Raw genomic sequence first — 14,052 nt, forward strand, 5'->3', positions numbered from 1 at the left:
TATACATTTATTTTTTCTAAAATTGTACCTCTGAGACCCATTGGATCACTAGCATGGTGAAGTTTAAAATACATAACAAGAGGGCTTTCAGGTTTCCCATTTTTAATATCCATTGACATGTTCTTGTAACCTAAGTTTGAAAGCCTTCTTGCTTCCACCATTACAAAACATTCTGCATGGACACTCCAATGTATAAACAATACCTTCTGTGTAGCAGCAATATCTACTTTTTCTTCTTCTTTTGGCTTTTCCCGGTTAGGGGTCACCACAGCGGATCACCTGTCCACTCATGATTGGCAGTGGAGTTTTACAGTGTCGAGTTGCCAGCCCGGCGCCCAACCTTCCACAGAAGCACACACACACACACACACACACACACACACACACACACACACACACACACACACACACACACTCACACATGCATTCACACCTAGGGCCAATGTATAGTGTCCAATCCACCTGCAGCATGTCTTTGGGATGTGGGAGGAAACCGGACCACCCAGAGGAAACCCACACGACCTTAGGGAGGACATGCAGACTCCACACAGAAGGCACCCCAGTCGAGGATCGAACCGGAGAATCTCTTGCTGTGAGGTGGCAATGCTAACCACGGCACCACCGTGGCCACCCAGCAGCAGTATCTACCAATAGGGTAAAAAACTCCATTAATGCTATCAAATGTCCACACAATATATCTACAACTAATACAATTATTACCTGGAAAAGCTCCAACATTCTCAGGCTGAATGACTAAATTGACCATGGGCATTTTAAATTCACTGTAAACTATTAAGTCTTTAATATTATGACACCTTTTGAAGGAAAACATGGGGGTATTTCCTAAGAAAACTACAAAGTCCTTAAATTTTAATAGGAAACCCCAATAAAATTTTATAATATTTTAACCTGTTCACTTAAAATATTATAAGTAGTAACCACAAAAACTTTCTTACTATCCTTAGTCACCTGCCAACTACATCTATCTACATACATATTTTTAGCTAACTTAGACTCTGTACCACAATTATTCTTAATTCGGTACAAAACTTCTTCCATCAAATGTTGAGATATCTAAAGGAACTGCCCAGATACCCCATGCTTGAAAATTTGCAACAGTAAGTTCCACATATAATAGAAAAGGTGCACATGATTACCTAAGTAATTTTAGATGCATCAGTCTGATGTCAAACACTGGAAAAGTAATGCAGTCACCTGCACTCACAGCATTACTTACAAAATTAGATTCATAAGTAAGTACTAGGCTAACTGCCCCTGCAGGCCACTTTAAGGGAACTGTATCAACTCACTGAAGATGGTTTCAGCAATGGTAAAAAGTTCAAAAACTACCCGCTGAAACCACCTTTGGCAAACATAAACATTTTTTTGCAAGGTGACAAGCCCCCTACGCCCTCAAGTTGAGGGCACACCCACACATCCCACCAAACACATGTATATACCAACTCCAAGGTCTCACAACAGATAAGAAAAATGCAATCAATACTGTTGGTGAAGTTAATTTTGCTGAACAGTGAACACTCATTTTACATTCAGCTATACTAACTTCACCAGTCTGACCTATTTCCATTTTAAGCTTAGCCAGTTTCCCTTTTGGTGTTTGAATTAAACTATCCAGCTGGGTGACATTGTCCTTTCCCATCCCTTGGCTAATAAATATATATTACCCCTAGAGAGAATAACTGGGATATAGGTTCATAGAAATTTATACCACCCCTTGTGGGACTGAAACCTACAATCTGTATTTTAGGAGGCCAATGCCTTATCTATTAGGCCAATGGATTCTGAATTAAAACAGAGATATATAATGTCCAATGACACACATACACAAAGGACAGAGCCATTGCTACTTGTATTTTTAATGGTAATATTGTTATGGTTGTTGAGCAAAAAAACACAAATGAATGTGGTCTTTATTGATCTTTCTTCAGCATTTGATAGGGTGGGTCAAAATACAATGATGCAGAAACTCTAAGTTAGATTTATCCACATCAGGACTGGATGGTAGAACGATTAGTGAAAAGGAAGTAGAAAATAAACTTAATGTGTAGGGATATAGGTATGATCCTGGATACCCCATGGGTTGATTATGAGATCTTATCTGTTTAGCCTACATATCTTGGATATCAGCATATATTTATACATTTCACTCTGTTTATGCTGATTTAAAATTAGAAACCTATACTACCAGTAAAGATCATCAACAGCAATTGCAGTTATTTGACTGAACTAAATTCTGGGCAGAAGAAAACAGTATGAACAATAACACCAATGAAATAAAACAATGACATAAAGAATACAGTAACAAGATTGGGAAAATATATTAAAAAGGTTAAGTTTTTTAAAGACTTTCTATTTGATCACCTTGTGAACAGCACTTATGAAAACTGGAACAAAATTGTAGTGAATGGAGCATAGTGATTGTGTTCTGATATCCATAAAAGGTAAATCATTAATGCACTAGTATAGCATGAGACCTGATCTTAAATGTTAAGCATCCCTTGCTTCACTTGTTAAGGTCAGGTCTCATGCTAGTCAGTCAGTTATTCCAGTAATAACCAACAAATGACAGTGGCAGAATAAAAAACACATTTGCTTCTGCCGGCTGCCTGTACTGATAATCTGTCTTTGATTTTCTGTTAGAAAGTAGGTAGAATAACAGGATATGTGTTATCCTGCATTTTTTTGAAGGACATGAAGTGTGAAACTCAAATGTAACATCATTTAGTGATTTCATTCCTCAGTAGTTTGTCCAAAAAACAGTTTTATGAGGAACATGCCAGACATAAAAGGCAAACATCTGAGCATTCTGTGAAAATTTGGACATTTGAGAGGCATGGCATGGTGAGTATAAACATAAGGGACTGTGTTAAACTACATTTCTGACAGAACTTGCCAGGAGATTTACAGTTTTGAAAGCTGGCAAAACACTTGTTTGTTTTTTCTTTTCTTTTTTCCTGTAACTACTAGTACATGGAGCAGATAAAGCCCCATGCTCTACAAAGAATTAGCGTCTGGTCTGTTACCGTAACCTTTAACTATGTGTTCACAATATACATGCTAAGATTCACCTCTTGAGCTTCACTGTTAAGGTGAATTTATTGGCATCCATGTCTTAAAAAATAATAAGCAGGTTACAATCAGCGACCTGATAATAATTCCCTATATTGGCTGCATTAGAACATATATTAAATCAAGGAAGTTATGTGACATCAAAACACCTAAAGCTGAATTTAGAAACTGACGGGGGCCTACTTTTTTCAAAACTCACAAAATACAGCTGGAGGAAATCCATAAAAAGTACACTGAAATGATCCACATGTGGCAAATTTATCCTGTGAAGAAAGACTGTCTAAATTGTAGTTGTTTTCTGTAAATTACAAACACATAGTGATCTGGTATTGTATGAGGAAGTCGGGAGTGTCAGAGAAGTATGTAAGAGTGGTACAGGATATGTACGAGGGTAGTGTGACAGCAGTGAGGTCTGCGGTGTGAGTGACAGATGCATTTAAGGTGGAGGTGGGATTACATCAAGGATCAGCTCTGAGCCCTTTCTTATTTGCAATGGTGATGGACAGGTTGACGGACGAGATCAGTCAGGAGTTCCCGTGGACTAAGATGTTTGCAGATGACATTGCAATCTGTAGTGAGAGTAGGGAACAGGTGGAGGAGACCCTGGAGAGGTGGAGATCTGCTCTAGAGAGTAGAGGAATGAAGGTCAGCAGGACTAACACAGAATATAGGTGTGTGAATGAGAGGGAGGATAGAGGAATGGTGAGGATGCAGGGAGTAGAGGTGGCAAAGGTGGATGAGTTTAAATACTTGGGATCAACAGTTCAGAGTAATGGTGAGTGTGGAAGAGAGGCAAAGAAGAGAGTACAGGCAGGATGGAGTGGGTGAAGAAGAGTGTCAGACGTGATTTGTGACAGATGAGTACCAGTAAGAGTGAAAGGGAAGGTCTACAAGAGGGTAGTGAGACCAGCTATGTTATATGGGTAGGAGACAGTGGCATTGACAAAAAGGCAGGAGTCAGAGCTGGACGTGGCAGAGTTAAAGATGTTAAGATTTGCACTGGGTATGATGAGGGTGGACAGGATTAGGAATAAGTATATTAGAGGTTCAGCCCAGGTTGGAAGGTTTGGAGACAAAGCCAGAGAGACAAGATTACGTTGGTTTGGACATGCGCTGAAGAGGGATGCAGAGTATATTGGGAAAAAAGATGCTAAGGATGAAGCTGCCAGGTAACAGGAAAAGAGGAAGGCCTAAGATAAGGTTTATGGATGTGGTGAGAGAGGACATGCCGATGGTTGGTGTGACAGAGCAAGATACACAGGACAGGAAGAAATGGAAACAGATGATCCGCTGTGGTGACCCCTAATGGGAGCAGCTGAAAGTAGAAGAAGAAGTGATCTGGTCTTACTTTAAGAGGCAGTACATAACCTCATCTTATGGGAGTGTTTAGACTTAAGAAAAAGAGAAAAATTGATCAAATGAAGTAGTGATTTTTTTTAGTAAAAGTAACATCACAACTGATTAATTTTAAGAACTGTTAGTTTAAAATAGAATATACTACCTACTGAAATTAGAAACTGTCATAATACTGCCACTTTTAAACAGGTAGACACTACGTTGAAGTATATTATAAGACTCAGACTACTAGGGCATTATACCTATCTCTGCATGATTATTATATTCTATTGTACTAAATGTGGTGCATATGGACCTTCAACTATTGTAATTTAGAACAGTAGGCAATCTACAGGAGTACAGTAAAAACCTGCTAAGTGAAAAAATCTACACAAAGAGAAATGTGGAGGTCTGTCACACTGTACTACCACTAATTTAATAAATGTGAAGAAAAATAATCCCAGCTTCAAAAAGCAAATTGATATAAGCGGGAGAAAAAAAGCAAGTAGGCCATCCAGAAGTTTCATTTGGTGCTCCGAAGAATATTCTACACACAAAGCATATGAAGCAGGTTCTGACGGAGCCTGGTGTTTGTGCACCTGTCCTTAGAATTTAGTATTAGACTGAAATACGCAAGTAAGCCAGACAGGCTCCACCAGTAAAATACTGAAGGTAGTGGCTGCCCATGTTGCCCTATCAGAAAGGAAGACTCAAGATCAGGGCATACTAAAATATAGTGAAGTTGTCCTTGGCAGTGCGTGGAACAGCTCCTGTCATAGATCACTCCAAAAGGACAAGGTGACAAACAGATTATTAATCTTCCAAATGTAATGATGTATAAGAACATGTTCATTGTACTAATGGTTGGAAAGCCACACTGGTCAGTCCTTGCAATTGCTCCACAACAAAATTCTAAAGATAAAGGTAGCTATGCAGGTCCCACAGAGTTAGCTTCACTGCTGGCAACCTCAAGCCTGTGAGATTTGACCATGTTGTGGCTGTAAAACTCAGGCCTGACAGGTAGGATTTAAACCTTAACCATTGTGGCTTCCATATGCTGACTTATACTTCACAGCTATGAGACAAATGTCAACACCATAGAGATCTTCAGGCACAAAGAGAGAAATCTTTCTGAAATTCATGCCAGTTATCCATCTCCCAGCCATGTGTTAAACAATGAATATCATAATGAATCAAATCCCAATAATCACAAAAGATGCTGAAGTTGTTGTAAATATTCAACAGTGCCAAATATCCCAATAGATTCATCATCTGGAGCCCATAATAACATATGAAGTGTAAAACTGTCCATCACATTGCAAAGTGGGTGCAATGGGGAAAAAAGGAAAGCAGAAAGTCACCATCCATTACATGTGGGAATGTGGGATTACATACCAATTACCTAACAAGTAACACGATAAAATGTAATGTCTTACAAATTGCAAACGTGTGTGGTGCTGAAAGGGTTAAACTTTCCTTTGCCTGACTGACAATAACCTATTTCTGCAGGTTCTGACAGCTCATTGGAGAAGTACTATGGCTAATTAGATAAATACCTCCAGCTAGGAGCTGTAAGCTTTATAGTTGCAGCAGGATTTCTTTGAAGTTTGTTTCTGGTTTTCACTTTAACTGAATAATAATGGCTTTGGCTGCTGATGATATTCAGAAGGCCAAGAGTGTTTGGGAGAAATTTTATGTAAATGCTGAGGACAATGGAGCAATTGTATTGAGCAGGTAATTTTTTTTTTGATTGAAGTTGTACTGTAGTTTTAAGGTTTAACCTTTGTATTTAAAAATGTTTTGATTCATACCTCTCCACATTCTAAGAATTTCAGGTAAAGCTAAAAACTGGGGAGATTTTTAAGCATTGGCTTAATTGGGCTACAAGATAAACTAAGAGGCATAATTGGGGACTGTGTATGCACAACCACCCTCCCCAGATGTTAACAAATTGTTCTGTCATGTTCTTGTCTTTTTGTTTCAATTTAATAGCACAAAAATGTTTTAAGTTTAATAATTCTACTCACCCCAAACTTTTTCTTTCCTTAGACTATGGACTCCTGGTTAGCAATAATACACTGCATAGTTGCTCTCTATTTTGCTCCTATAACTATTAGGTTGTCTTCTGAGCCTTTATCTATATTGCTCTTAAACTTATTTACAAGAGCGTTTTATGGCTTAATGCAGTGGAGTATGCTGGCACATATACCTACCTCTGTGAGAATCTTTTGCTGCCTGTGCTTAAATGCCATTGCTTTAGACTATTGTGTGGTAAGTGCATGCTCTTCCAAAACTTTCTGTGCCTCAGATGTTTGAGCGGTTAAGTGAAGCTTACTTGCCTGGACCAGAGGCAGGGATTTTGCTATCTACTCCTGTTGCTGTAGATGTTGCTTTAATTGAATGTTGATGTTATAATTGAATGCATCCATGTAGTGTTTATCTAGTATCTATCCATGTTTAATGTTTGTTCCCTTTTCTAGAATGTTCAAAGAGCACCCACATACTGTGAGCTACTTCACAAACTTCAAAGAACTACAGTCCATTGCAGGAACTGCCTCAGCTGCAAAACTTGAAGGCCTATCTGAAGTTCGTGCCCATGGCAAGAAAGTTTTGTCTGCTCTGAATGATATGGTACAGCAAGTGGATAACATGGATGCTTTAAAAGCTATTATTGAGCCTTTAGGCAAGAAGCATGCTGTGGAACTAAAAGTTGATGTGAAGGAATTTGAAGTAAGTTGTTGTTTCGGTTATGTAGCAAATATGGTTGATTTTGGGGCAGATGAGTGTTTTGTTTCTGTAGGAAACTGAGGAAGCAGCTTAACTTTATTGTACATGTTTTTGTCCTGTTGTAACTTGTCTGCATAGTCTTGGGGTAGTACTCTAAATGAATTGCCTGGCAGAATAACTGCAACACTACAAGAAATTAAGTGCTCTTAATGAGGCCAAAGCAAAAAGCACTGCTGCACTTCCTGCTAATGTGGGGGAACCGCTCCCCATTAATGAACTTCCTACATAGCCTAGAGGGAGACTTGTCACCCAGGCTGATTTTAATGGGTGCTCAGGAAGTCCTAATACATAACTGCAAACTATCCCAGCAGCTACTCTAATGTATCTGTTGCGGTGGTAGCATGATGTAATTCTCAAAAGGGTTGTTTCTTCTGGCACAGGTTCTATTAGGGTTTAGAGTGCCAAGGTATACAGAACATGAAAGGCCAGTGTTTATTTATTTTTTTGTGGCCTCTGATATAGAGGGGATGGATTATAGCCTGTTAAAGCAGGGTAGGGGTATTGAGCTTGGCTCCTGCCTGCTCAGATATTGGGAGGGGTACTCTTAAATTTTCCTTGCATGTTTGCTTTCAGCTTCTACATTTTCCAGTTTAAGATGGATAAAAATACTAGCACTTGATTTGCCCTTAAGTGTTCCAACTTTCCTCTGGAACTTTAAGGTTTTAGGAAATTTAAAAATAACAAAGGACAAGTTGGCTAGGACCATTAAAACCAAAACCTTCTTCCCTTGCATAAGACTATCAAATTTTCCATTGATTATTCTGACATTAGTGGCTCTGGGTTAGTTTGAGTGCATGGCTGCTCATCCATAGTATAGAAACCCAAGTGGGTATCGCTTGTTGGGCTGTGATAGTAAAGTCAAATAGTATAAATCTACCTTATTGTTTCTGTAGGACTGAGGAATGGGATGTGCAGTTGTAGGAAGAATATAAGGATTATTAACATGGGTACTTGACTCGCAGGATTGTTTCTTGGTGATGCAGTCAATTCATAAAACCTAGCCAACAGCCTCTCACTTGCCTGAGCTCCTGCTACATACAGTAAGGATAACTGACCTCTGTGGTAAGGTTGAAGTGAAGGGCCCTAATGGAGGGGTAGTAAAGTGAGATGAGACTTCATATCAGATGTGCCACTAAAGGTGGATATCTGAAAGTGGATGGTTTGTGTTCAGATCTCAGTATTGGTCCACAATGATAGTAGTGGTACTAAATGGTGCATTTCTGCTGGGATAAACATAAGCAATTATTGCATGCCACCCTTTTCTGGTGTGTTTAGTATCTGGAGCAGATAAATACCTTTTCTGCTTTTATTCCTGCATGGGGTTTTTGTCATGGTGACCAATCACTAGGCAATGCCAGCCCTACCAGGCATACCTGACCTTAGGATGCACTGTGAACATCAGATGCAAATCCAACCACTCATCTGAAGCAGTTCATGTTCACAACTTAATCTGCTTTTACTGCCAGTTTCTGTACCATACAGTAGTACTACTTGTATGCCTGTCTTGTACACTACATTTCATCTTTGGCATTGTTGTGCAACCCATCTGATTCTAGTGTTTACCTCCTACAGACTTCCTTGTTTACTGCCCCTCCCAGATACTCAGACCCATTAACCTGCTTCACTATTCCCATCTCTCTTTAGCTTCCAACTTCCACATGTGTTGCCATTGAAACTCTGATTAATCCCATGTGCCTTTAACAAAATGGAAACATATTGCATTCATGCTCATTCTGCCTCTAATGCCACTTCTGCATGCACCAGCTTTGATCTGCTCCCTCCAACCTGTTTTTGGTTCTGTTTCATAAATGAACAGTGTGCTCAGATGTCCCTGATGCACACTCCGAACACGGCACTGGAGTCATTTGGTCCTTGGAAGTAGTTCAAGGTATGAACATTCTTGTTTTTGAGACTTCAAAACCACCACAGTGTTGCCCAAACTCACTTTGGGACCTTGTCATTCCTTTCCCAAGTTTAGGAATACTTGGTTGGACTTGCTTATCTGTCTTGCTGGAAACGCTATCAGTTGTGCTACATTATGATGTGAATCCAATCACTCTCCAGAACGTCAACAATAATGCACCCAAAGGCTAAAGTGTTCTAGATGGACAGAACACCCAGAGTGCACAAGGGTTCCTACCCTGGACTGGCTTGGAGGACACTACCTCCTAATTGAGGGCAGTACTACAGTTCTGAGTTGCACAGCTGAAAGTAATGGGTTTTACAAGCTAGTATCTCTTGGTGAACACGGGTATCTTCTGAAAAGAGGTGCTCAGGTTAGTGGTGATTCTGCATCTTGTGTTGCAACTCACTAAACTTTACTGAAATAGCTGTAATGCCTAAACCCACTCTACAAGCAAATAGAATGCCTCAAAGTCCCTGAAGTGACCTTTCGGCCATAGGTGTGTAGTATAAATGTGTGCTATGTGAACATTCAAAACTGTCCCCTCCCCAAAATGCTGGCAATTCATAGGAAGTCTCAATGTATAAAACTAGCAGTCTGAAAAATACCCTGGGTATCTTGACATCCAAAAAGCCACTTGCCATATCAAACCTTTGTGGCAGTTTATCCAACCTTTGTGGCAGTAAAAAGGCACCACAAGCTGTCTCAGGAAATTAATCTGTCTTATAATGCTGCAAACTGTAGTCCACAACAGCAAAAAATAAAATTGCATGTAGGCCAGAAGGGATTGGATAAGCTAGTGACATGCACACTTATGCATTTGCAAATGGACACTTTGTATTTGCACTCTGGGTGACCTTGCAAGTAGCTACAAAGTAACTTGCTTTACTGGTTTAACTTCTGGCTGGTAATTCTGTTTTGTATTACTACACACAGGGATATCCACTTGGATATGTGCCCCACAGTAGTGTCAAAGTTGGGCAACAATGGCAAATGCTGTAATTGGCAGGCTAGTCAAGCTACATTATCTTGAGGGCCATATTGGTTGGAGAGGGTGGTATCTGACAAAGATGCATGGCATTAGGCATGTGAGAGGCTTGAGGGAGGTTGGTATGTAACCAAGATTAAGGCCACAATGTCTGAAAAAGAGTCTTAACAGATTGCCCCAGTGTCTGGATGGAGGCTTGGTTACACTTTCCTAAGGAGTATATAGGGCATCACACTGGTATGTGCACACAGTCCAAAGCGAATGTATAGTCATGCAGCAATATCTTATAAGCACTAGTGTTTGGAGCCTGAAATTATGCACTGCCTAAAGATGATTTTTAACGCACTCAGCCCTACTAAGGGCCCTTTAGAAGAGCTACTGGAGTCTGCTGCTAGGGCATAGAGAACATCCTGCTTTGTCTTGTTTTAATGCAACAATTAAACTTTAATAGTACTGAAGTTCACTACATGGCTTCTCTAAAAACCTGTAAGGGTGTTCTATATTCTGATCATCTTCAGCTTTTCCCAGTTAGGGTTTGCCACAGTGGATCACCTGTCTGCTCATGATTGGCAGTGGAGTTTTACAGTGAGTTGCCAGCCCCCTGTGCCCAACCTTCCACAGAAGGCACACATGCATGTACTTGTACCTAGGGCTAATTTAGTGTCCACTCCACCTACTGTCTTATTTCTCCTGTATGGACACCAGGCCATGGATGATAACCTAGTGTAGCAAACCCCTAAACAACAATCTAGCTGTTGGCCACAAGGGTTATTAACATTTCACTATGGTGTAGTGAGAAGCTGTTGAAGGTGGCCAGTAAATACATATGGCAGTTTTTAGACTAGATGACCAACCTGGTCATTACTCTTCTGGTGTACGTTAACATCTTCGTGCTCTTGATCACACCTAATCATCTTGTCCCTTCATAGTTTAGACAAAACTAAACCCCAAGTTGGAGCTATCTTTTTACTATCATTTTAGAATAAGATTAAGCAAATGCTTGGGGATAATTGGGTTAGCCCTCAGATTTTACAAGAACAGGCAACAAAATGAATTACAACATTTAAATGCTGTTCACTTGGGCTGTACCTTCAAGTAGTCCACTGAGATTGGTGCATTATCCTGGTGGACAACTGAGTGTTCATTTACTCAAAACCTAGGCATAAAAGCTGCTGATGGCTGTATGAGGGTGTCATGTACTTGCTGCGCTGGCCCAAGTTGGGGGTGGGGGGGTGCAGCAAAATGGCCTTTATATCTAAGCAATGAGGTCCACTACTTATATCTAAGCAATGAGGTCCACTACTGTAGCCATAGTTTTAGGTTCAGTGTATTAGAACATGCCTACATCATGAGGTTTACATTAAGGGTGGCAAGTTCCTGACACTCCATTTACAATAGTGACATGGCACATTCTGAGGGCTCCATGGTAGTGTTGAGGTGCAGCATGAAACACTGACCATAGATATCGCACCCTGTGCTGGTGAGGAACCGTCAGCTTTTTACCCTAATCCTGAAACCCATCAAAGTGCTTTGTCTACTACAATACACTCTCCCAACAAATCAAATATCCAGTTTGTCTAGGACCAACAGTCATGTGGACTACTGACACTTGTTCCATTCTTTTGCTAAACTAGATTTTGTATTCTTGCACTAATGTCTGACATTTCTCATTTTCTTTAGATACTTTGTGGGATTCTGCTGGACCTCATGGCTGAAAAATGTGGTGAAGATACCAAAACAGACTTCAAAAAAGTGACAGATGTTGTTTGTGAGCAAATCAAGTCTACTTATTGAGACTGTGCTGTATTTGATACACAAATGGATCATAATAAAATGATAAAACCTCAGACTTGAGTGGTATGACTTAAGTACACAAAGACTTCACAATATTGCCTGGCTATATAGCTTTCCCATAGGTAGCTACAGGAGTAGTGAACTGGTTTGGTATGCTATGTTAGGAAGATCAATGGCAGTTTTTACTAATCATGCTTTTCTACTTCCAGAAAGTTCTACACAAATTCATTCAGAATGCAATACATGGAATGTAGGCCAAATTTAATTTACCTCGTATCTCTCAATCTCTTGGTGTAAAAATCTGGACAAAGACCAAAATCCTGAATAGCCAACAATGCCAGGTGGACAAAGGTCCAAAAATGGGGACATTTTAAAAAACTCTAATTGAAACCTGATAACGGGTTTTACATTGGCACTTATTTCTGAAATATATGAAGTCCAACTAAAACCTGTCTTTGACTCCAACCTATACTGAATTGCCTGAAACCCCCCACCTATCCAGATTCACTTTGTAGTTATGTTCATCATAACCTAGGTGGCACTGTTAGTAGCTTACAGAACAAAGTGGTTCAGTTTGGTCACAATCTAGTGATTTTTTTTTTCCAACCCTTGTTGGAAGGGGAGGCTCGTACAAGTAATATTTCAGATAATCCTAGCTACCAAGATGGAACACTACTGTCATTCTTCCCAAAGCACACTGACAAATTGTTGCACATCTCCTCCCTTAACTGACTGCACTCATTCTTTCAAGCATCTCACTCTTTGAATTACCTTTATCTTTGTAAATCTGAACATGTTTGACATAACCAATATATGTAACAAAGTTTCTCATTTCATGGCCAACATGGCGATTTTAAGTCCAGTATAAGACTATGCCCTGGCAGTGATCTCAGTTGTGCTTTAAGTCAACCCATGAGTCCCTGTTAATCAAAGGGAAGGGAATGATTGCCCTCCTACTCAGTCACATTCTGTAAAGGCTGCCAACTTGCAGTGCAGTGGGAATATCTGAGATCTGATGGGCTTTCTCCTGTGCAGTGGGTGGGGAAAGAGGCTTGCATCAGTTTCTTGTGCATCCTTGTGGAAGAGTGGTCCTAATCTGCCCTCACTATCCTCTGAAGCCATTGTGTTGTATGGCTCAAGACTCAACTGAATGTAGGGCTGGTGCATGAAACCTTGCAGTGTGTGGAGGCAAGCATACCATGAAGATAAATGGGATGCCCTTGGTGTTGTAGGCATTCTGTTGGCCAGCAGGGACAGGGTTTCCTGCCTCAAATGTCTTTCATTGGGAGGCTGGTATGGGCACAGACTACTTATGCCTGCTTGAGTTTGGTCCTTTTCCCTCACTAGAAATGTGCAGCAGGTGCAATGGATGGGCTGAGACAGATTGAAAATAGTTGGAACCAATCTGGGAGCAGAGCAGCACTAGTAAAAATACTCTGCTACAGTCATGTAGACACCTGCTTGTGGGAAAAGATGGGCTACTATCAGATGAAGCATCCTGCAGGTGTAGCCTTCTATGCTTGGACCCTATGGGGTAGAGGGATTATAGTTGTAGGGGTAGACTTGATGCTATCATGTCTACTGAGGCTTGTCAAGCAAGCAATTGGAGCTGCCAGAGAAAGGAAGACTAACAAAGGGACACCCGAGCTGTCAAGGAGATTGTCTGCTGTCCTGCAATGCTGCAGTGTGGCACTCAGTTTCTGCTTTGAGCAGATGGTACTGAACAGTATTTACCAGTGGTATATGGAGGGTTATTCGGTTTAACACTGACTTGCACTATGTCTAGTGTTCCCATGCTGTGCTAGTTCAGCTCTGCAAAGAACATGCCTTTGTAGACCTTGAAGTTGGCATGCTATTAACTTAATACAAGTGAGTTGATCAGCCCCCTTTTTCCCATTTTTCTACATGAGGTTGGGGTATTGTGTTAACTCACCAACTCTCTTCATTGCCTCACTCCTGCCTTCAACATCCATGTCTGTGTCAGATCTTTCACACAATCCATCCACTTTTGGATGTCCTCTCTTCCTCTTACCTTCCTGTCTGTCACAAACCTTCCTCACCAGATTGTCTTGTGCTTTTCTACATGTGTGCCCAAACCACCATAATCTGTTTTGTCCCAGTGTGTATCCTACCACCTTTCTCAGGCACTGTCCAA

At 40.5% G+C, this 14,052-nt stretch overlaps 1 protein-coding gene across 1 annotated transcript; it reads left to right on the top strand.

Annotated features, from left to right (window-relative positions):
* Nucleotides 1–5,989: 5,989 nt before the first annotated feature.
* Nucleotides 5,990–11,957, top strand: LOC122813865 (cytoglobin-1-like). The gene is made up of 3 exons (XM_044086406.1): nt 5,990–6,159; nt 6,906–7,155; nt 11,784–11,957. Exons 1-3 carry the CDS (start codon nt 6,065–6,067, stop codon nt 11,895–11,897), a joined length of 459 nt encoding a protein of 152 aa, XP_043942341.1. The 5' UTR covers nt 5,990–6,064; the 3' UTR covers nt 11,898–11,957.
* The last annotated feature ends 2,095 nt before the right edge of the window (nt 11,958–14,052 follow it).

Source organism: Protopterus annectens, chromosome 1.part1 (genome assembly GCF_019279795.1).
Source record: "Protopterus annectens isolate FY-2018-M chromosome 1.part1, PAN1.0, whole genome shotgun sequence".
In the NCBI taxonomy this organism is placed as follows: domain Eukaryota; kingdom Metazoa; phylum Chordata; order Ceratodontiformes; family Protopteridae; genus Protopterus; species Protopterus annectens.